This window comes from Pseudopodoces humilis, chromosome 7, assembly GCF_049639895.1.
Source record: "Pseudopodoces humilis isolate 2021_Gansu_Grassland_sample_001 chromosome 7, ASM4963989v1, whole genome shotgun sequence".
NCBI lineage: Eukaryota > Metazoa > Chordata > Aves > Passeriformes > Paridae > Pseudopodoces > Pseudopodoces humilis.
In genome coordinates, this window is record NC_142206.1 from 49,420,583 (window position 1) to 49,443,060 (window position 22,478).

Consider the following 22,478-nt stretch of genomic DNA (forward strand, 5'->3'; position numbering starts at 1 on the left):
AGTCACCTAAATCCTACCTGATTTTATCTGCTCAGTTGCTGCATTTTCATGTTTTCAAATCTCTCACTGTCCTCCTTTTCATCAAAGAAGGCAATTTAAACAGGGAAAGTTGTGACTGTTTTTACCCAAGGAACTTCTGTAATTTTACAGAAACTTAGAATTTTTTGACTTGAGCACAGTTTTATTTCTTAGTCATAAGACTTGTGTGGTTCTAAACAGTGTACATAAAATTGGAAGATGAGAAGGGACATCAAGAAGATGCTCTGTACACCAGTCCAATCAATTGATGTTGGTATTAATCTTGATACATGCTAATATTTTATCTTAAAACCTCTATGATTATTCTAAAACTTCCCCGGTCAACACCACTTGTAATACTTAACTATCCTTACTATTACAAATGATTTAATAAGGGGGAGTATTTGAATATTTTTCTTACCTAAAGTGAATCTCTCTTAAGCTTACTAGTTGTCCTAGCTGCTGTGGACATGAAAATCACACTCATTTTATGCAGCAACCTTTTGCAGATCATATATCTCCCATTTTTCTTTTTTTTTTTAACTCTCTTCAGATAAACTAGTTTAATTCAATGTTTTCATGTTGTTTTTGTTGAAGCGCTAGAAACCACTTTTTCTCCGCATTTTTCTCAGATCTTTTTTGTAGGATGAGCCCAGAACTATACACAGTACTGCTGGGTTTCTTTTATTTAAACAAAGTTTCTTTTATAAAGCTTTGTTTTCCATTGTTCTCTGCCTCCTTGATTCACCCAAGTTTACTCATTGAGCTTGAATGATTAGTGACTCCCACTGCTCAAAGGCTGTTGTCTTAAGCAAGCAGCTTCTTTCTTAGGACGTTCATGAAATTCAGTTTTACTTTTCTTTATCTGTACACTTGACATGGATTGAGGAATTATATATAGTTTTACAAGCAGGAACTGAAGTAATTAAGCATGCTATCTTCAAGGAGGAATTTAGGATTAAGAAGAGAAAAAAAAAAGACATGATTAGGAGATGAAAAACATTTCATTGTTACTGTATATGGAAAAAGGTAGACATTTTTTGTGTGTAATATTTTTTTGTCAAAGTGACTGTGGTTGAATGCGATTCACAGAAATGAGCAGTGGTGTTTTGTTTTCTTCCATTTCTCTGGTAGTAGGCAGACAAGAATCAGTGCAGGGGGAGGTTTTATTATTGCTTTTAGGTATGGTCTCTTTGAACAACCTGCCTGCCAGGTTTACTAGGAATCTTATTTAGATGGGATTATTCCGACCTTTGTTAATAAAATATTGTCAGTTGATAGATTGAATCTCTAGGCACAGTTGCACTGATAGCTGAGCTGGTTTAACAGCTGACATTGCCAAATGGAAATCTTTCTGTTTCACCTGTGTGCCTTCTACTTCCCCCTGTATAAACTCCATTCAGAATGCTCTAAGATGACACATTTCACTAAACTCTGAGAATACCAGAACAAAATTTCTTTGCAAAGTGTCCTATTTTCAGCTGGGATAGAGTTAATATTCTTCCTAGTAACTGGTGCAGAGCTGTGTTTTGGATTTAGTATGAGAATGATGTGGATAACACAGATGTTTTGGCTGTTGCTGAGCAGTGCTTACCCTGAGTCAAGGACTTCCAGTTTCCTGTACCCTGCCAGTGAGGAGATGCACAAGAAGCCAGGAGAGAGCTCAGCCAGGCCAGCTGATCCAAACTGGCCAAAGAGATATTCCATCCCATGGAATGTGATACCCAGTGTATAAAATGGGGGAGTTGGGTGGGAAGGGTCAGTTACTGCTGGGGGGCGGGCTGGGCATCAGTCAGTGAGTGATGAGTGAGTGTATATATATATACTGAGTGAGTATTGTACATCACTTGTGGGTTGGGTTTTTTTTTACATTTGTGGTAGTTCATCTCTTTTTTTTACTTTTGTTATTATTTACTTTATTGTAATTATTTAACTGTTTCTATTTCAATCTGTGGGGTTTTTTTTTCCTTTTTCCAATTCTCCTCCACTTCCCAGTCAGAGGGGAGGAGGAGTGAGGGAATGATTTCTGCATGGTAGGTAGTTACTCTCTGGGGTTAAACTGTGATCCCACAGCTGGATGAGCTTAGCACAAAATTCAAAAAATGGCTTAGTACTGGAAAATATTATAAAACTAAAAGTTGGCACATGGGGAGGAAGGAGAGGTGTTGATTTTGTAGAGGATCTCAATTCTTCTGGTGAAGATGAGCTAAAAAATGACTCAGCTCCATGTGATGATACTCTTGGAGAAGTCGAACTGTACAACATGTTTTTTAAGAGAAGCTGAGTGCCCAGAAATAGTTGTAGATTTTCCTCTGTCCATGGCATATTCCCCATCCCCACTTAACGCTCAATGAATGATTTGAGTTGAGCTATCCTTTTAAAAACTGAAAGTGTTTTCTTGTGATCTGTTTTTGTTATTTTATTTAACACAAAGTCTGTTTTGTTTGAATTGCAGATGCAGTTGCTGCCAGAACTCAGAAGATGACCTCACCAAAACCCAAGAAAAGCACAGCAACCAGAAAGAGAGTCCAGAAGTAAATAATATATGGAGCAACCAATTAAGTTGCTCTGTGGCTCATTTCTGGTTTGGTTGTGGTTTTTTTGTTGGTTTTTTTGGGGGTTTGTTTTTTTCTTTTTCTGTGGGTTTTTTTTTTGTAGCACTGGAATCTTTTTCTTTTCTTTCTAAATGATGAATCCTATAAAAACATGGACTGCTGTTTGTACCTGTTTTTGAAGAATAAATGTTTTATTGAGACATTTGCATAATTTATGTATACTTAAGTACTAATGCAAAATTTTGCCAACTTCTGAAGTGGGGATGCATTTTTATTCTTTATATACATGAATTCACGTCTTAAAGGCAAACTAAAAGAGAGCGCTTTTTTCCTGCTTCATAATGTAGAGATAAAGCCTTATTTAATAGTTTCATTATGAATACTGTATAAGAAACAGCAGTGTTGCATCTGATTTCTCACAGTTTTGAGTAAAGTCATATTGGTGGTCACTTAAATACACACTGAGATGAAGTCTGAAAAAGCAGAAATAGCTTTTAAATATGTTTCAAGTGTTTGAATTAAAAACAGAACATAAGGCAAAAATCATGTCCTTCCATTCTGGTTAATATAAAATGCACATAATCAATTTTTTGGAAGACAGGTACTAAATTTTAGCCATTTTTTGCATAGTATTTGTGTTTGTAGAATTTTTCCAATTATTCAGTTTCTCTGGAAAGAAAGAGACCAGAATTTCAGACAGAGGGCCCGGGGCAAATAAAAGAACCAACTTAAAAACCAGTGCCTATTCTCGATCACCCCCTCAGGTTTTCTTTTTATTTTAGTGAAAAGACTAGAATATAATAGGTAACTTGGTGCAGAATCTAGTTTCAGTGTAATATTGTCTCATAGCAATAATGGTTTACCTTTTTTAATGCTTGAGAAGCATGTAATCTTCCAAAGCCTTTTGTAAAAGTACTTCATTGGTTGGCTTTGAGTCCTCTCTTTAGAGCTGTAAGTCAAAAAACAGTGTTGAATTCCTGAGTGAAACATTGCTGCATTTCATATATCTACTGCAACATACACATAGTAAGGCATGAACATCATTCTTATCAGGGTAGCCAAAAGTTTGGTGAACCAAAAGGAATCCATATGAGCCAGTGAGAGTGTATTTGTGTGGATGTCCAGCTTGCTTGATTGTATCATGTCTGAGTAGCAACTCATGAGATTAAATAAATATGTTGTAGCACTGTTGAATGAATGAATGACGAGGTTATGTTTTGTAACAAGGGAATCCGTTGTTTTGAAATAAAACTGGACTACCATATTTTTAAGAGGTGCTTTCTCATTTCTGTTGACTGTTAGGCTTGTTTTCCTGAGTATTAGCAAAGTGTGGCTGACAACTTTAAGTGTAGCATTCTCTTCATTTCAGATGTTAAAATAGGATTGCTAAAGCCTCTCTCAAGTTTAAAACTCCTCATATCAAACTATTATTTTAATGATCTCGTTTAATCATTTTGTTCAGGAAGTATGTTACGCTGTTCTGAATAGCTATTGTCAGTAAGGCATACTGTATTCTCTTCCTTGTCACATACTCAAAGTTAATGTAATTCTTTTGTACTTCAGTAGTTTGACATTTTATTTTTTTTAGTAACTTATTTATCACTAAACTTCCTTTGATAACTTTCCAAGTTCTCAAGCAGTGTGTTTTCTTTTGACACCACCAAAGCTAAATGGAACAAACATTTATTTCCATATATTTGAAAAGAATGTTTTGAGGTGCGAATTTCATAAGCCACCCCTACTTCCTCCCACCCCAAAAATGTCCGGGAAAAAAATGTCCTGGCAGGTGTTCTGTGAAGGGAAAGGGTGCTTTTCATTCAAGGTGAATGTTGTTTCAGGGCTTGTCTCTGCTTACAAGGCACTGCAAAACCCCAGGCACCAGCTCGCTGTAACTGCAGTAGTGTTTAAAGCGTGGGACGGCCAGGAGGAGCGGAGGGGAAGGCTGTGATCATACCCGCAGCGCTACCGTATGGATCACATACAGTGTGTGCTTGCACACATGTGTTCTCTCTGCTTTGCCAAGCGCTGATGGGGAAATACAGCACTTCATGAGAAGAGGAGGGTGCAGTTGGATTTTGTTGACATCCCCGTTTGAAAGTAAAGCCCTAACACAAAAGAAGCAAGCTGCCTTTAGACTGCATTTACTGCTCTTGATGACTCCAGTTGTGTGTAAATATTAGAAAACAGCAGGGTCCTGCATTCCAAGAATCACTTGAGCAGTGCCATGAAGACAAGTGTCCTTACTAGTATTGTAGTCATACTCCCAAGCTCTCCTGCTGTTTCTAATCTGTGCGTGCAGCCGTGAAAAAACTGGACTGACATTTACAGGCACAGCAGGGAAACACTTGAGTAGGGAATGTTAAAGACTCCGCTACCTATGTTTCAAAGTGGCCACCATACATGATAAATCTTCACAGAAGAACTAGTCAGCACTTCAGCTGATGGTGTAATGAGGATATTGATAATGAAGCACAGAATGCTTCTTTTAGTGCTTGAACATTTTGCAGACAGATTGTTTATATTTTCCCCGATCTAAAATATCTGGAGAGGCAGTCAGATTCAGGATGGATATAACATATTTTTTAGATGGTGCTGGTTTGATAATTTTTGCGGGATTATTTTCCAAGAAATTAATATAAAATAATAATTCCCAATATTTGCTGCAGCTAGCAGTAAGAAGGGGGTCAGTTGCTTTCCTGAGTAGTTTGACAGACTTTTCTCACTGTTTTGTCCCAGTGAGCTGCCAGATTTGGGATGCCATAATACCAGTAATGCAATTAGGTTTTCTGCACGTTGTCTGGTTGACTTCTCAGTTAAGAGTTTCTTTCCCTTTGGGAATAAGACTAGACAGACTGTCATTTGCTATTACTAATTCTGCTTAGCATTATCACTGGAGCTTTTTTGTAATTAGCTATCTTAGTTGGCTCTTAAATTTTAATAGCCAATTGAAGCTACATTTTAGCCAAGTTCCATATCTAAATTGCATTCAGTCCATTAACAAAGTTGGTTAAAAGGCTATTAAAACAAAAGCCAATACATGGTGGTTAGCACTTACATCTTTGCAGCAGTAGCAGTACCAGCCTCCAATGAATATTCTCGAGAAATGGCATGTCCTTCTAGAAAGGAAGTGCATGAAGAATGACCAAAGTTTGTTTTGGGAACAAAGACTGAATATGCAGAATACTTGTAGAAAAAGTAAGTAATTGAAGTGTGTCTTTTCTGGAAAAAGGTGGGAAAGAGGGGCAGGGGGAGATGTAGAAGGAGGCAATTAATTGTTCTGCTCAGATTTGACAGGTTCTGGAAAAGCCAAATAAATAAAGTGATGTTTTTCTCCGTTTCAGCTGATCAAAATTATTAGCAAAACCATCTGAAGCACCTTCTGGTGGAATTGTCATCTTGCTGAGTTTAGTTTGTAAAACGTCCTGCCAGACATAAAAAAAACTGTAAGCATGCCAGCACATAGGCTCAGAACACCACTTCTCTAATTGATAGACCCTATAATTTTCTTTTTTACTGAAGACCATGGCTGGATACCTCAGCCTCCCATGTAATTTAATGTAGCATCAGTCTGAATATTTTATCCCTAGTAGCATTTGTTTAAATTAGCTTTTTGTACTCTTTTCTTTCTGAAGGTGTAGACAGGAGATTAACTGCCTTTGGTTCATCCTGTGACTAATAATGCCTTTCTCAGATTTTTCTGCTTAAAAAAGAAAAATCTTTACTTTTGGGAAGACATCAGATGCTGCTATGGCTTTAATAGAGAGTCTACCAGTTACTGATGAGCTGTTTCAAGGATGGTTTGCAGTGCCCGGTGGAGGTGATGATAGGTGAGTATCAGTAGCTTCATTGTAGGAGGTGTGAGGCAGACTCCAGATTGTGTCTTAATAACCAATACATATCTGCTTTTACTAGCACAAGTAGTGGGACATCTAAATTAGTGTTTCCAGTGTACCAGTTCCATTGTAAAAAATCCACAGAGGTGGTGCTTTTTGAACAAGAGTCAGATCCCATTGTGTGTAGTGGCGCTGCACCATCAAACTGACTGGAAAAGCTCTGTGGGACTAAATACCAGTTCCTTTACCTCCCATGTTGTTTGGGGGTGCTGGGCTCTTTGCAATGATGAGGTACTCAAAGGGAGGAGGAATGGGTTCTTTGAGAGAAGTGATTTTCATTATGTCCTTTCTAAAATGCAGAGAGAAAGCAGATGTGGTGGGATCAACTTTTCAAAAAAGTCCTAGAGTCCTAGTTAGGATCTCAGATGGCTTTATGCAACTGCATGCTAATTCATAGGCATTTCAGTTTTCTTCACTGATATTATCAAGATTCAGCAGCTGAAGATTTAGAAAGTTGATTCCATGAATTTGATGCTTCATTTAAGTCCATTTATCTCCATGAATGGTAGCTCTATAGCACCAATTTGGGGTTTAGAAAAATGCAACAGCTCGAACTGGCTGCTACAATTTGACTTCATTTCTCTACATGGATGTGCCATGTTTTTAAATATGAAATCACAAACAGTATAGCACTTGTACTTTCTGGAGTCTGTGTTTCATCTTATCCTCCAAAACCTGTCTTCTTCCAGACTGGTGCATATCTTGCCCATGTAGTCTTCCATGCCAGATTTTAATGCCCTCACATTTAGTTCTGCATACAAATACCCAGAATTGTCAAATGGCCCTCAAGTTTCACAGCTGCCTAAGCTCCTATAAGTGAAGCTTTTTCTTCCCCATTGAGAATGCTGCAACAAGTCAAAATTGAGGTTTTGCATTTTCTCAGGAGTACCCCGAAAAGTAAAAGAGTTGTGGAGGAACTGTCACTTGATAGGAGAAAGATTGGCTCCCATATTTCTACCCCTTGTCCTGGAAGGTCAGCTTTCCAACCCTGCAGACCTTAGCTGCTGTGATAGGCTTTCATATGTATACTCAAAGGAAAAATGATGAGAACACAGTGAGACAGCTGTGAAGTATAGTAAAAGTGAAAAGAATATATACATTTTTATGAACTTTCCTGAACTAATTCCTTTTGCCAGACCACTCCAGACAGGAAGAGGCTGACACAGTGGTGATCTGCATCTGCAGCTTCTGAGAGGAAAAAAAATCTTCCTTGGCAAGTGGAGCTAGAAACCCAGAAAATGAAGGATTAATACTTTCATTTATACAGGAGCAGTGAGAACACAATAACATGAAATACAACCAAGGAGGATGCATTTAAAAGACAAAAGAGCCCTGGAAGGGACGGTACTTAGCTTTGTTCAGAATGCGAACTCTAACGTGCAGTTCTGGGAATTGGTGAATTGCACAGCTTAATGTTAAAAGAAATTACTTCATACCACAAGAAATACACGATCTGTGCCTTGAAAACCTGAAGGTACTTTCCTTTCTCTTTCTGCCAGGAGAGGAGTGGAACACTGGATCTACTTGAAAGTAAGTAACCCTCCAGCTAATTTTGTCTATCTGCTGCTAAACCTGAACAAAAATAGTGTATGTAATAAATTGAATTCCTTTCTGAAAAGAGATATATCTATAAAAGAATAATAATGCCTTTATTCTTACATTCTCACTAATCTCTCATTGTGGAGCTGTTTCCTTTGGTGAGAGTGGATCTGCAGAAGCAAATATGCAGTCCCTGACTCACATCTAACAACACATGGTGATGGCCACAGCAAAAAGTATGCAGCAAAGAGCACCACATTTGGAAGACAGTGTAGTGCTGAAAATATCTGGGTGTGGTGTAACAGATATCTGGGTGTGGTGTAAATCTGGGTTTCCTCTGTCACTGGGAGAGCTGATCATCAGTAATTTGTAGGCTTTGGGCTTTTTTAATCCGTGTGGTCAAATGTGGAAGGAGGCCGAATTTGAAATTCATCTCTTATCCAGAGCAGGTATCACCTGATGAATCTCTTTGGAGACTGACAACAGTTTTTGCCTTTATTATTCTCATATGTGAGATGGTTTGTGTGTGGCAGTGAGTTGCATCACTGATTGCTTTTTTCCCTTCCTCATGGCAAAGCCCTCTTAAAAACAATTTTGAAATTTGTCATCCATTTCTAGTGAAACCACTGCCCAAGATTTTCTCTAAAGCTGACCAGAATAGTTTTCTTTCCGTGCATGGAAACTATTCTGTTTTGGGGGTGAATTCCAGTTTTTTATATTGAAAACCTGACCTTTCTCTCTCAGAGGTAGTAGTGCCCAAAATAGTATTTGAAGCCAGTAAGGGCTGCAGGTAACCACTATCTCTGAAAATCAAATATATGTTCCTCTAAAAGTGTATCTTTTGCCTGCTATGAAGATAAGTTATTTTTTTCTCTCAAGCACACTGCTGAATTATCTTTTAAGATTAGGGGTAGGAGCAAAATTGCGAGAGAGTTCCTAACAAGGAATGAGTAATTCGAAAGTGAAATTGCATGCTGCAAACCAGTAACTTGATCTGAACCACAGAACTTGTGCTTGAACTTGACGTTCCTTGATTAACTAAGGGTACTGTGTCCAAGGTAATGAGGAACTGGAGGAGTGAGAAAAAAAAAAGTATTTAAATGTGTATGTGGTTTTGCTGCATTCTTCACAGATTTTTTTCATAATGTCTGTTATGAGCTCTTTCAAGATGTAGTTGTCTTCTTACCCCTCTGCATAATACCCGCTGTACTAGATTGTAAGAAGTTGAGTGTGATAAAATGAATTTCTTTTTATTAGTTATTTTGTTTATTTCATGGCAATATGTTTCTTCTGCCTTTCAAGGGAGTATTTTGATTATTCAACAAGTATTTTAGCTATATTAGACTAATTATTTAGCCTCATTAGATTAATTTTTAGCCTTAATGGAATTCATGTTGCCCTGAAGAGCACAGAAAATGAGGGGAGGTATGGGAGACCCGGGGCGCTATCAGGCATTGCAGTAGGCCAGGGCACAACACTGTGCTTATAGCTGAGGAGATGGGATGGCTGTTCTGGACAGGCTGTCTTGCCCAAGGCTGATGACTCAAGGTGTGGGCCTTTCTTACAGGCATGGCTGCCTTGCTGCTTCCTCTTCATCACATCTACCTGGTAAAAGCAAGACAGAGCCATCTGCCTTGGGTCTTTCCTTCATGTGTCTCTTTCAATCTTATGCATCTGATTTCTTCCCCATTTCAGCACAAACAATGCCATTTGCTGTGCTGTTCTAATCAATCACTCTTGCAGTGTGCAGAGCCCTGGGACCAGAAGTCTGACTCCTGCCCAGGTACTAGAGGAACCACTAGATCACTGTGGGTCACCTGAGTTTTGCAGCTTGGCAGGGGCTGTAATATTACATGGAGCTTTTAAAGAGACACAAATAGTGCATGAGAGTTTCCTCTCTGTTCTCCTCTAAACTAATTTTATTTCTTTTTTTCCACTGTAGCATCTCCTCAGATATTGATAGATTCTACAGATGTTGTTCTCTCCCTTCCAACCATTTTCACTCTACTTCTCTCCTACAGAAACATCTGACGACTCATCAAAGAAGCCTGTGCTTACTGTGTTTCCACATCATCATTTTGCCTTTGACAATCCTATTAGTTTTTCTGAAAGACCATCAAACAGGGGATGGAATATACCAAGGAAGCAATTTCTTCTAGAAAAGTTTTATCCAATTATATGTTGCTCAACCACCAGAGTGTTCCTTTATTTCATAGGCATGATAGTTTTCTGTGTATATGTCTCATCTAAGTTGGCTTTTCAGGAGTGCTTGAGTTTCTTAATGTGTTGATAGTCTTCAAAGGAGAGCCCTTATCTCTTATCTCTTGTACTTACTTCTTGAGGTCTCAAGCATCTAGATTGAAAGATGGACAAAAAATTTTCTAAGTCATATCACATTCCACTGGGAGTTCTTTTTCCTTGACGAAGCCTTCCTGAAGGGTTGGATAATCCATATAGGTCAGCAGCAAGTAATGGAGTGCCCAACTAAAAATTGGAAGTTATGTTTCTAACTGCAAGACTTCTTCAGACAACTTCAGGGGATATTATGTACCCAGCTGATCATTCTAGTGGGACACCAGTCAAACAGGGATGCAAACCTCTGGTGGCAAAGGGAATGGCATCACCTTCTGTCTTAGGAATGACTGCCTGTTCAAAAAGTGGAGCTTTAACAGGAACAGCATTCATTAAATAAATGTCCATAATTAAAAAAAAATAAAAATGAATGTCTACTAAGAGATTTCCATTCTTTTGTTTCCTTTGTTGCAACCTGAAGATATCTTTGTCTGAACTGGTAAATTTCAGACCTTGCCCCAGTAGGTGCATTCCAGTAATGGGCAAGAACACACCTGCTCTTGTATCACAAGCAGTGACACGTTTCTAGTGTATGCTCTGCTGGCAAGTTATTTAAGCCATCAGCCCACAAAAGACTTATCAAACTTGCATAACTACGCACCTTATAACAGAATTTGTGAGCATTGCCAGTTAACTATGTTTGTACAAGCTATGATGCAGGAGTGGTCTGTTCTTCCCCTTCTGGTGACATCCCAATGTCACCAGGAGACATTTGTCAAGAGAAAGGGTAGGAAACATCTGATGGGAAAGAGGAATTTTAGGAAAGCTGCTCCAGAGACATTTGTCTCCAGGAAGCCGTAAGTCCCAGTTCCATGTATACTTGATAATCATCACTTCTGCTTTTGATACTATAGTGTATTACCCAATTTGCTGTCTTTTATTGTCACAGGATGCTCTAGAAAGCTTTTCCATTCTGTCATAAGTTCTTCATAAGGTCTTGTTCCAGGATCTGGATTTCTTGTTTTGTGTTCAAGCAAGGAATCAGTCAAACATACATTATGACTGCTGATTGTCTGCATTAAATTTTAGTGGTAGATTAATTCCTGATAATTAATGGCACACTATCAAATGCAGTAAGGGAGACTTTTATAAGTCTGATGAGAAGGTTGGAAAAGTTAGAAAAGAAGGTTGGAAGGAATTTATGTCTATCTGAATGGAGCACTTCCTTTTTGAAAGCCTTGGGTATTTTTTTGTCTTTAAAGAGTATCAGCCCAGTCTAAACACTGAAACAAGGTGGGTGAATAAAACTTCAACAGATCTTTGATCATTCAGACTCTGCAGAAATTCAGGGCAAGTCATTGCTGCCTAGTTCTGTTTTCAGAACAAAGGTTTTTGGAGCAGTCAGGTTCAGCAATTACTATTTTTGAAATTTTAATGGATCACTAAGATACATTAATCTTTTTTTCTTCCTCCTCATCAAAGTATTTGATTACCATTTGATGGTTAGAGGGCATCACAGTCAGAAACCCTTTGGCTCTCACTGCTGCATCCTTTGCAAAGCAGCAGCTGAGTTCAAGACCTGCCCCAGAATTCTTGCCTGGTTTCTACCTCCTTTTGAGAGGCTGAGTGGTGTTAAGAGTTGTACATATCTTACAGAGGGCATACACATAAGGGATACCAAATGGAATTGAACTATTTCTGAAATGTTGAGGAGTACCTCTGATGCAGAGCACAGTTCTTTTAAGAATTAGGGCATGCTATTCCTTTACACTTTTTTGCTGCACTGAAAAAGGACTAGTCAGTGGATTATTTATATAAAACTTGTATTAAGTTTTTCTTCATTCTAATAGGATAGCATGTGCAGAAATTTATTTTTTCTTTCAGGATTTCTCACAGCTGGTCTGTTTTACCAAGGTTAGGATTCAGTCCATTCCCCGTTAGACCTTTTTGTCCTTACCAACAATCCTGACATTATATTGATGAGATAAAAATATGAAAAGGAAAAATCTACAAGCTCAAATTCTAAGAGCTTTTTCCCCCCCAAAGCTATTTTGTCCTTCCTACCCTGCAAAACATAAGCAAGCACTAGAAGAGAAAAATTAATCACCAGCAAACTAAATTATATAAAGAGAGACCAGGAGAAAACCAGTTATTTTTCACCTATCATTTTAGAAGGGTAATTGAAAGAGACAGAAGTCAACTAAATTTAGTACACTAAAACAATTTACAGTACTGTGAGTACTTCAACCTAATAGATCAAATATAGTTCTTTAAATTCTTCCCATTGCAAATCCAAGGAGAGAGAATTAAAAGAGGCTTTATTTTCAGAGTTGATAGTCAGTTAACTGTTACAGTTAACTGTAAAATAATTTCCAGAGATAAAAAGACGTCCTTAATGCTTTATACTGTGTGGATTCAGGTTGGAGTATTTTTGTTCTGAAAAGTTTCCATCACCAGAATCTCTTTCCTTCCTTGTTCTGGCATTTAAAAATCCCCATTCTGACCTGTCAAGTCTTATACTCAGAAAATGAGACTCATTTGATTCATTCCTGTCTTACGTGTTTCTATAGATGGGCTTGATATCAACCAGAGAATAGATGCACATTTCAACTAAGCCCATCCAGTGGGTACCTGGGGTCAATAGCACAGTCCCATCTTCTTTTGCTGCTCCCTGGTTATGTGTTCCTTCCCCCTTTGCAGTGCTAATACTGTTGCTCATTTCAGTGAACTACCTAAACCTGCTGGGTGTACAACTCTTTGTTAAAATAGGGCTTGGGACTTTTCTTCATTTGTTTTCTGAAGTAAAGTTTAAAGCTCCTTTTTAACTAAGCAATAATTCTATTTCCCTGGCTCATAATACTTTAATATCATCCATTACTGGGCTGGATGTTAATCATTCAGGTACTGGCCTAATTTAATTGTTGAACAGCTCTAAATACGTGTATTGTCCCAAGAGTTCGAGATGCCTTTCTGAGAAATTCCCTTCTACCTTTGAACAGTGAAGAATTAGCCAAGTATCTGATCAAGCTGCATCATTATGCCTCATCACTGATATTTTCTTATTGAGAATAAGATTTATATATATATATTTATTGAATACATATATCATGCATTAAGTCACATTAAGTCACATGTGAAAGTCAGTTATGAAAAAAAACTTTTGGAGGCCAGAAGAAGAAATGAAAAACCTCCATTTCCTGACATTACTTCTAGTAGTGGAGCCTCAGGCATCACCAGGCATTGTCACTCAGCCTGGTGACTGCGTCACATCTTGCTGTCTCCTTGTCACCAATCTAGCAGGTCACAGGGTTAATTCTAGAATGTCCATTTCAAGCTATTAACTTTGTAATCAGAATAAGTGTTGGTTTGGAATGTGATGAAGTGGTTTAGAGTAATTTCCAGGGCTGTCAAAATGCACATGCTAGCCCTGTGACTGCAAGAGACATGCAGTAGAATCTGAATGATTGGCAGGGACAAGTTAGAACCAGTTGCTGCTAGGCTATCCTGTATGAGTTGTTGAATTATCATAAAGCCATGCATATACAATAGGTGTATTTGATTTTTTTACAAAATGGATTACCAGTAAGTTCACTGTAAGATTGAGTGGAAGCAAAACACATATCCTTTCTTGCAAAAGCAGTGGCCCCAGAAAGTCTCTTTGTGTTAGAAGGACAATGAAAGCCTTCAAAATTTTAGGCACTCACCTGAAATGTGCATATCTGAAGCTTTGTGTGGTGTAATTATAAAGGGAAGGCATTCTTCCCAGTAGTATATTACCTGTTTGAGAGAAAGAGAAATTACAAAGAACATGGAATGTAAAATGATTCTTGATGTTTTAAATAGTATTGACTAGGGCCTCTAAAGAATTCTGTGGGCTGCTTGATAAAGCAGAAAGAGACAATAAAGAATTTTCTACATGCTGGCTTTGCAGAAACGTGTTCTATATTTGATTGTTTCATTGAGTGCAGCAATAGACTATGCAAAACATTGGTGATCAATGTTTTTGTATTTCTTTTTTCCAAAGATGCTAAGTTTTTCTACAAGAACTGAGCATCAGAAGAAGCTCATATGTAGGAATTAGGTACCCTCTTCCCTTAAGGGAAAACAAGGGACAGAAACACATTTCAGCTTGCTTAGCATCACGTGTTAAGTCAGGTACTAGATTGCATATAAAATTCCCAGACAGCACATGTCACTTCATCTCCTGGTCCTTCATACAAGCCCTGAAAAGTGTTTGTCACTTGTCAATTGTCAAGCTAACTTATTTAGGTCCAATGTTAATGTCCTATGGAGGCCTTGTGAAATAAACCAGCCTCAGTCTATTCAGTGAAATTCAAGGAGATACCTATCTGTAGTGAAAATGATAGTTTCTTCTTTAAACTACTTTATAAGTCATAAATGAAGAGTAGTGTATGTTCTGGATTATTTCTCTTGTCCATTTGCTTTTAAATATGAAGGGTAGCATTGAACTAATCATCTGGCTAGTCCTGGGCTGGGAATTACATTAATCACCTTAAGATGGCTAATGTATGTGCTACACCAACCAAGCGTTCATGTGGCTGCCAATTTCCCAAAGCCCTTTAGCAGTTAAAATATAATTACCTGTGTGGACATGAGATGGTTGAATGAATAGGTTATGTCATCAACATAATTATAATGCTAGTACTCTGTAGGTGTTATGGAGGGCAGAAGTTAGCACATTTCTGCCTTTTTATCTGAGGGAAACTTCCTAATGCTTCCAGTGGGGAAGTCAACATGCTGCTGGGTTTGGTGCCTGTCTCTGTTGCTGAGACTGGATTTGCTTTTGAGCCTTTCTCACCTCTCTTTAAGAAATGTTAAAAATCATAGCCTGCTTCTGAGAAGTTCTCTGCATTTTATAAACAAAGAATCCTATTTCTGATTGCTTAATTATTTGCAACATCTTGTGTGAACTCTCCCACTACTTTTCCTGAAACCTTCCCCTTCATACACGTGGGCACACTAAATAGGCATAACAACATTTTGAGGATCTAATTTTTTCAAAATTGTAGGTACTATTTTTATAAGAAGCTTCTAGTACATAATTAGTAAAAGAATAGGTATATTTACCTTTTGAAATAATTATTTACAATTTCTCATTTTTCTAGTAATCCCATGATTGCAATTAGGTCATCAGTTTGTTGGAAGAATTCTAAATATATATGTTCATAGAGGGCATTCTCTCAGGCAGGGAAATAACAATGCACAGCCTAGTGTACTAGAGCACTAAAAGGCTTCCGCTGTTTTTACAAGTTTGGGTTAAATGTAAGGTGTTTTGTAATGCTAGTAAAAATAGCTATGCTTCACTTTCTGAGGATAATGAGGGGAGACAAAAGTGGTGCCTCCATCTTCTGAAATTTTGAGGGGGAAATTGGTTTGTCAGGAGATGGTTTGAAATGGATGCTCAGGTAATGTAAAGAATGCACATGACAGAGCCCAGCATTCCTAGATCCATTATTGTTGAATACAGCCTCTCCATGAGAACATTCCATACTTTTTTGTATTGAGTGTAATTAGGTCATTACAGAGATGTGTTCTGTCTTCCTCAGTGCTTGCTACAGCAGCCCAGAAGGAAGTTGACACTTCAGACTGCCTTGTGTTCCAATAGCTTTATATGCAAAATCTCCACTGCTTGTTGGGTTGCCCGCTGGAAGCCAGCTGTGGCCTGCGATCAAAAGCTATGTATCAGGTTTCAGGAGCATGTAATAGTGGGGTGGTAAAACCAGTAGAGCCACATGTAACTGTCAGTGGTAGCCCATAGAAAGGGGCAATCATGCAAAGTGAGAATTTTTTTCGGAAATAGCCTTCTAAGATCCAGCTGCTAGGTGCTCACAGACTGGGGTGTATCACTGCCTATGGTTTTGCTCGAGGACAGAGCAAAGCTGGGAGAAGGAGGGCTCATGAGGAGAAGCCCAGGGAAGTTTAGAGCTGGGATGTGGGATGAAAGACTGAAATGAAGGATAAATTCTTCATCCAAAGGTAGTATGGATGGTAATGGTAGTAGTGAACTTTCTGATACTCTCCAGCTCCTCAGTGGGTTTTGCCACAATTCATGCACAGCAAGGCCGAAGTTAAATCATGCAGAGCGCCCTTCTGCCTGGCAGAGGAAGACCATGGCCATGGCACACAAGGCATACTGGAAATTGGAGGGTGGGCTATGCCTGCAGCTGAGGTTTGTCATCATGTGCAAGGCAGTGTGGGCTGCAGGAAGGTCAGGGGATGTGAGACCTGGGGTGGCACTGAGGAATGACAGCCTGTGTGTCCAGTCTGACAGCTGTGGGGCTCTGCAAGTCCCCAGGGGGAGTGCACTTCCTGGGATCTGGTGATTTGAATGATTACTTTGAAGCCCAGTCAGGAATTTGTGGTTGCAGGAAAACTTTGTTTTTGATACACAGAAGAAATCCTCTTCATGTGGGATACAGCTTCTACTTACCTCCACCTGCAAGTCCATAAAGACACTTGAAACTTCCCAGCTCCTGCTCCATAAACACACACTAGACCTACACCACAGCTCTGGCTGACAGACTGCCAAAGCTTTTAAAATTTTATAAAGTTATAAACATATATGAACTATATATGTACACTGGAAACAATCCAGATTCAAGAATCATCTGAAAAGGCACATGGTAAACACAAAGTCGGTAACTTTTATATAATATGGAAGCTACTGGTTTGCTTCAAAACTGCAGAGCTCTCACCACAGTGGATTTGGAAAGCTGGCTGGTATGGCTTAAGGCCACATTATTTTTGTGCTGGAGAAGTGATTTCCCAGGGATTTGAGGGAGTAGTATTCCCTTTTAGCTAAAAGTGTCTCTATGCCTCTGACTGCCTTATGGAGCCAACTACAATAAGTGCACAAAATATGCAGTTGTCATCCAGGGTACAACTGGATCTCAGCACAGTCAATGGATTGTCATTTTCTCCTGCCATGCTAAATCTCTTCAATTTACAATTTCTTTTTCCTTATACTTTCATGTTTTGCAGCTGCTTGTAAACCTGTGAGCTGTACCCAGTTCAAGCTGCCTTCTCCACAAAGAGCAGTCACAAAAATGTAGCTGTGGGCTTTTGTCCACATAAACACATTTCAGCCATGGGTGCCTCTGTTGTTACTGAATTACTTGTTGGCCTTTGAGCCTTCTGTCCCCATTTCAGACAAGTGGTGTTTTTATTAAAAAAAAGTCTTCGCACATATTCAGGTTTTACAGCCAGGGTTTGCAGCCACTTACAACCACAGCCGTTTTCAGCTGCACTGTGGCAACAAAGAAGTAAGTAGGTAAAAAAGGAACTAGAAACTGTTTTCAAAAGAAAAACATCCTTCAAGGAAGGGAGGTCTCACTTTCCATCAGAAGAAGGAAGGCTTAATGCTGGGATTGCCCAAGGCCTGGGGTCGGGCTGCAGTCCCCCTGGATGTCACCACAGGAGCCTCTTACAGCCCTGTACTTGTCATTATTTGAAGGGGTTTTATATAAAGAATATTTATGCTCTCAGACTTCTCAGCTTCTTGCTTCTCTGTTGCATTACCTCTGAAAGAGTTAACACAAGAATGAGCTACAAACCCAGGAGACTGACGAGAAAAAGGGTCCTGAAGGCTGGGAAGGGCTATGGTCCCCTATGAGGGGCTGGGCAGGGCATGGGCACTGCCAGCTGGATCAGCCATGTGGGATTCCAGTTTCAGAGCCTGAAGAGTAACTGCTGGCTCATCACCCCCACCCTGCTGTTGTTCTTTCGGTGGGGTCGGGGCCGCTGAAGTGGGTTCAGCAGTGAGCGGGCTGAGCAAGTGCCATGGGAGGGCAGCATTGCTCAGACACACAGCCCGGTGCCTTTCAGCCTTGTCCTGCAGACATCCATGGAAGGGCTTCTCCTCCGAGATCCCCTGCACACTCCCGGTCTCATGGGACCTGCTGCCCTGGCCATCAGCCCGGGACACTGCAGGAGAGCCAGGCTCTTGGGGGAACCGCTGAGCCCCTGGTGAGCCTCAGCTGCTCACCTGTCCCTCGGCAAACTCTGCTGTTCTTGAGCTAGTTTGGTGAGTTTTTTTCCTTTTGTCTCCGAGTGTCTTCAAAAGATAATTACATGGAGCTGGGGCCATTTGCTCAAGTTACTTTTAATTCCCATGGTGGTTGTAATGAAGTGTGTACTGCACATCCATTTTACTAAAGTAGTGTATAAGGACACACTTGACTTGCTTTTCCTCTGCAGTTGAGAAAGGACAGATCGTTAAGAAAACAGGACCGCTACATTATTGGAACCTTCAAACAGATCCCCCTGCCTGCCTCCTTTGGAAGAGATGCAGACTGAGCCTGAGACATATGGAGGCTTTGGTAAAGGGCTTTAAAATGCTTCCTCACCCCCTGGTTGGTACTGTTCCCAGCATCATTGCCGGTTTTATCTCAAAGCAGATAGGCTTGCTAGTGAATGGGAAAAGTTAGAGGAAACAAGGGAGAAACACCCTGCACCAGTGAACAAAACCATTTCTGGAGATTTCGGCTTTGTAGTAATGTTGGCAGGTGCTCTTCCCGCATGGTGAACCATGGGGGTGGAGATTTGTGTGTTTAGGTGATGGCTGGTCTGCCTCATGCTGAGTGCCCAAGGTGCTGTCAGAGGATAGATATTTCCACATTCAAATCCTTCCTTCCCAGTTCTTGACTTCACAGAAGTTGCAGCACATACACAGATGCATGTTCATTTATTATTTCCTGAAATATTTTCTCCTTGGGGCTGCTCTGCATAGAAGCGCTATCCTGTAGTCTCTCACAGAGGAACTGATGACAGGGATTTAAATCAAGCCCTTCCTGTATGTCAAAAGAGTACATAACTTCCCAGCCAGAGTGCATTTTGAAGCTGAGATTATATTGGAGCTTTCAAGCTAGATATATTTTATAAAAAGTAATTGCACATTCTTGTGTTTAAGATATGCACTCAAGTTTCTGTCTTTGATCTGAGAAATGCTTATTTCCCAAAGTGGAACAGTGTCAATAGGAAATATTCATACTTCAAATATTGCTTCAGGCCTGGGGTGCTGTCCTGGGAGACTGAAAATAGGGTGTTCTGTTCTAAGTGATTTCCCTAAACATTGAAATTTGTGAATAAAAGTCAGAGGTGAAAAAAGGGAAAGTTGACATCAGAAGCTTTGAAACAATTTAGACTTGCATTTTCTCTTAAAAAAAATAGAAGTTGAACAAATAATTCTCTTCAAACTAAATACAAGGGTTTTATCTTTGTCATAGAAAACACAAAAATATTTTTGGGCTGGATCAATTTTATTTTCTTCTTTTATTTTAGTGAATAATATTCTTAAGTATGCTTGTAGGGGTCTATGCAGAGATTCATTGAGCAGAAACCTGTTCATACTTTTATAGTGCTTTGATCACTGGACTTGGCATTGTCTGTCAAAGCATTGATTAACATGACAAGATTATGATGAATTTTTGTCCATACTGAATAACCCACCATCCTTTTCTACTACGAAAGGGGATCATATTGGTTTTTTCATATCTACAGATGGATACAGACACCAGGAAAGGATAGAGTAAATTTCCTAATACTTGTTAATAATTTGCCTTTGTATTATCCTGCTATTCTTCATGTCTTCCACCAAGTTTCCTAATGTCAGGACATACTGGAATGAAAGTATTAGTTTAGAGGTAATTGGGACTGAAGCTCTTGCTTCTAGGATCAGGGGCATCACTTTAACATTATGGTGTGCCACCATTGATAAGGTTTTTTCCACTTTTTTCAGTTCAAGGTAACTTTGGGGTCCACCTGTGTAAAGGACCAATGTAAACCCTGGATGATCACTGAAAATAAACCCATTTGATATTTATTCTTTTACAGCTGAGTATTGGTAGCTACTTCAGAGTTGTGAAAAGAGAAGATATCCTTAGTTGTCTGTGCAGAGCATTTTCAGACTAAGAAGTCAGCAAGCACTGGTAGGATATTTATAATCATGCAGAGCTCTGCTACATTTTCATAGTAAGGAAAATATATTCTCCTGTAGGAATTACTGTGTTCAGTCCTTTGCCCTATGTTAAGAAGACAGTAGCTCAGATTTTAGAGGCCCTTCATCTCTTAAAGAATATTAGCTAAATCTACCACTGAGTTAAAAAAATGTCATTATTGTATTAAAGCATTGGTGTGTTTCACAAAAAAAAAAAACCAAACAACACCTTTTGAACTCTAGATTATAATGAAGAGATCATATAGAAAAGAAAAAACTAGTTAATTTTGCAGTGAGAGTAAAACATATTCTTTAACTCCCCAAGTCAGGTTTTCCTGTGGTGAGGCCTCAGGAGGAATAGTAAGATGCAGAAAATGATTCCTGTGATTTTTAGGCTTGTGGTTTTCTGCTTTGCAATGTGACACATAAATTACTTCACAAAAATGTTTATTTTCTCTTAGGTGTTGCTAATGAAGCATCCATACTTCTTTGAGAACTTAAAGTGAACTCCAATGATGCATTGTTATGTTCAGGAATCAGTGCTGATTTCTTCTCTGCATTCCTCTATGGCAGCCTTAAGTGCCTTTATTTTGCCATGTCGCAAGATTGGTATCAGCCTATTTTCTTTCCTTTCTCACTCTATCTCAACTTGAATTGAGCTTTTGGTGGGCTCACCCCATGCTTCCCTTAGTATCACATTTAAGGCGTCCAGATGGGGTGACAGAATGGAATAAGACACCAGCCCTCCATCTGTTAAAAAAAAAAAAAGAAGAAAGAAAAAAAAGAAGAAGAAATTAAATACAAGGTTTTATTGTTCTTTAAGTAAGAACAGATACAGTCTGTATGTCAAGGCCAAACTATATGCTATTAAATCTATCCTTTGAAGTCTTCATTGGGCTGACCAAGGACAGATGGTAAACTGTTATCAGTTGATACGGGATTAGGTCAAGTCGAAGTTCAAGACTGAGGGTAACAGTGAGAGTCTCAGTTCAGTTGTGAAATGTATTAATTTATTTAATGAATACCACATAGTCAGCGTCTTTGCTACTGTTCTGCTAGTTTAAAAATCGGGAGATTTATTTACCTAAGGATCTCCACACTCTCTAGAAGTTTAATATGGCAAATGTAACTGTTGTAACTTAGATGAATAGCAATAAAATCTTTATTCTTTTGGAGGAGAAAATAGTTCAGATTTAAGATGTACCAGTCTAAAATATACTGCAATATTTTTTATTTTATTTTTATTTTAATTTTTACCTGGCTCATATATTTGCATCATTTGCCTTTGTGTTTCTATTTTCTTTGCATGTGTACCAACCCCAAAATATTCTCATTGGAGAAACTGATTACTAGTATCAGATGTAGGGAAGCCTGTAGCAGCATTTCGTTACTTACACTTTGTTTTCACACCCAAATAATGAATGAAGACTATTGACCGTGAAGCTGAAATGCTGCATACATGTCAGGCTGTCTATTCTTCAAATTTGGCAGAGGAAATGAACTTGCCTTAGAAACATTCTAACCAAACATGTTTAGAAACAGCTTTTTCAGAACTGGCTGATGTTTGCCATATGACACATGCAATGGACATTAGACATAATTTGGAAGCAAACAAAGTAGTTAAGTGTATGCCAGTGAACAAGCTGAGACAAAATGAACTTTCAAGATCTGGTCATAATCTTACACAATTATTCTGTGTCAACCTCATGGTTTAATAATGTGCATGGTTTATATAAGTTAAGGACTGATGGGATGAGCCTTTGCTAGCAAAGCTAGAGCTAAAAATGCTTAAAATAACTTCCTAATGAACAGCTTTTCTGTATAACTCTAATTTTTTTTTTCTTCCCCATAACTCCTTTAGAAATTCACTGAAAGGGAAACTTCTCTGTAAGGTGTGTTCAGGCACAAAAGAGGAGCAACAGTCATGAGCCTTGATAGTGCAAAGTTCTCTACAGTCACAGGATGAAAGGCTGCTATTGCAGGATTGGAATTATTTTTTCAGGTATATAAATCATGAAATTAAAATAATCTAAGGTTTTCCTAATACTGCTCAGTATATTTTTGGTACACATTGACTTCTCCATATGACATTTGTTCTTTTATGTACTTATTACATATGTTAATGTGTCATGTGAATAAGTAAATATTGCCAGAAAAACAGGACTTTTGAAGTTGTGACACTTTGTGCTTCATCACTTGACATTCAACAGCTCTTCTTAATTTTTA

At 38.8% G+C, this 22,478-nt stretch overlaps 1 protein-coding gene across 2 annotated transcripts in view; it reads left to right on the forward strand.

Moving 5' to 3' along the window:
* VRK1 (VRK serine/threonine kinase 1) overlaps window positions 1–3,837 on the forward strand; it is a 35,733-nt gene extending 31,896 nt beyond the window's left edge. For both annotated transcript variants that reach the window (XM_088057630.1, XM_005520148.3), the window contains exon 13: window positions 2,474–3,837. In XM_088057630.1, coding sequence (XP_087913756.1) covers window positions 2,474–2,556 — 83 coding nt within the window. In that variant the 3' untranslated portion in view covers window positions 2,557–3,837. The remainder of the gene's footprint in view (window positions 1–2,473) is intronic.
* The last annotated feature ends 18,641 nt before the right edge of the window (window positions 3,838–22,478 follow it).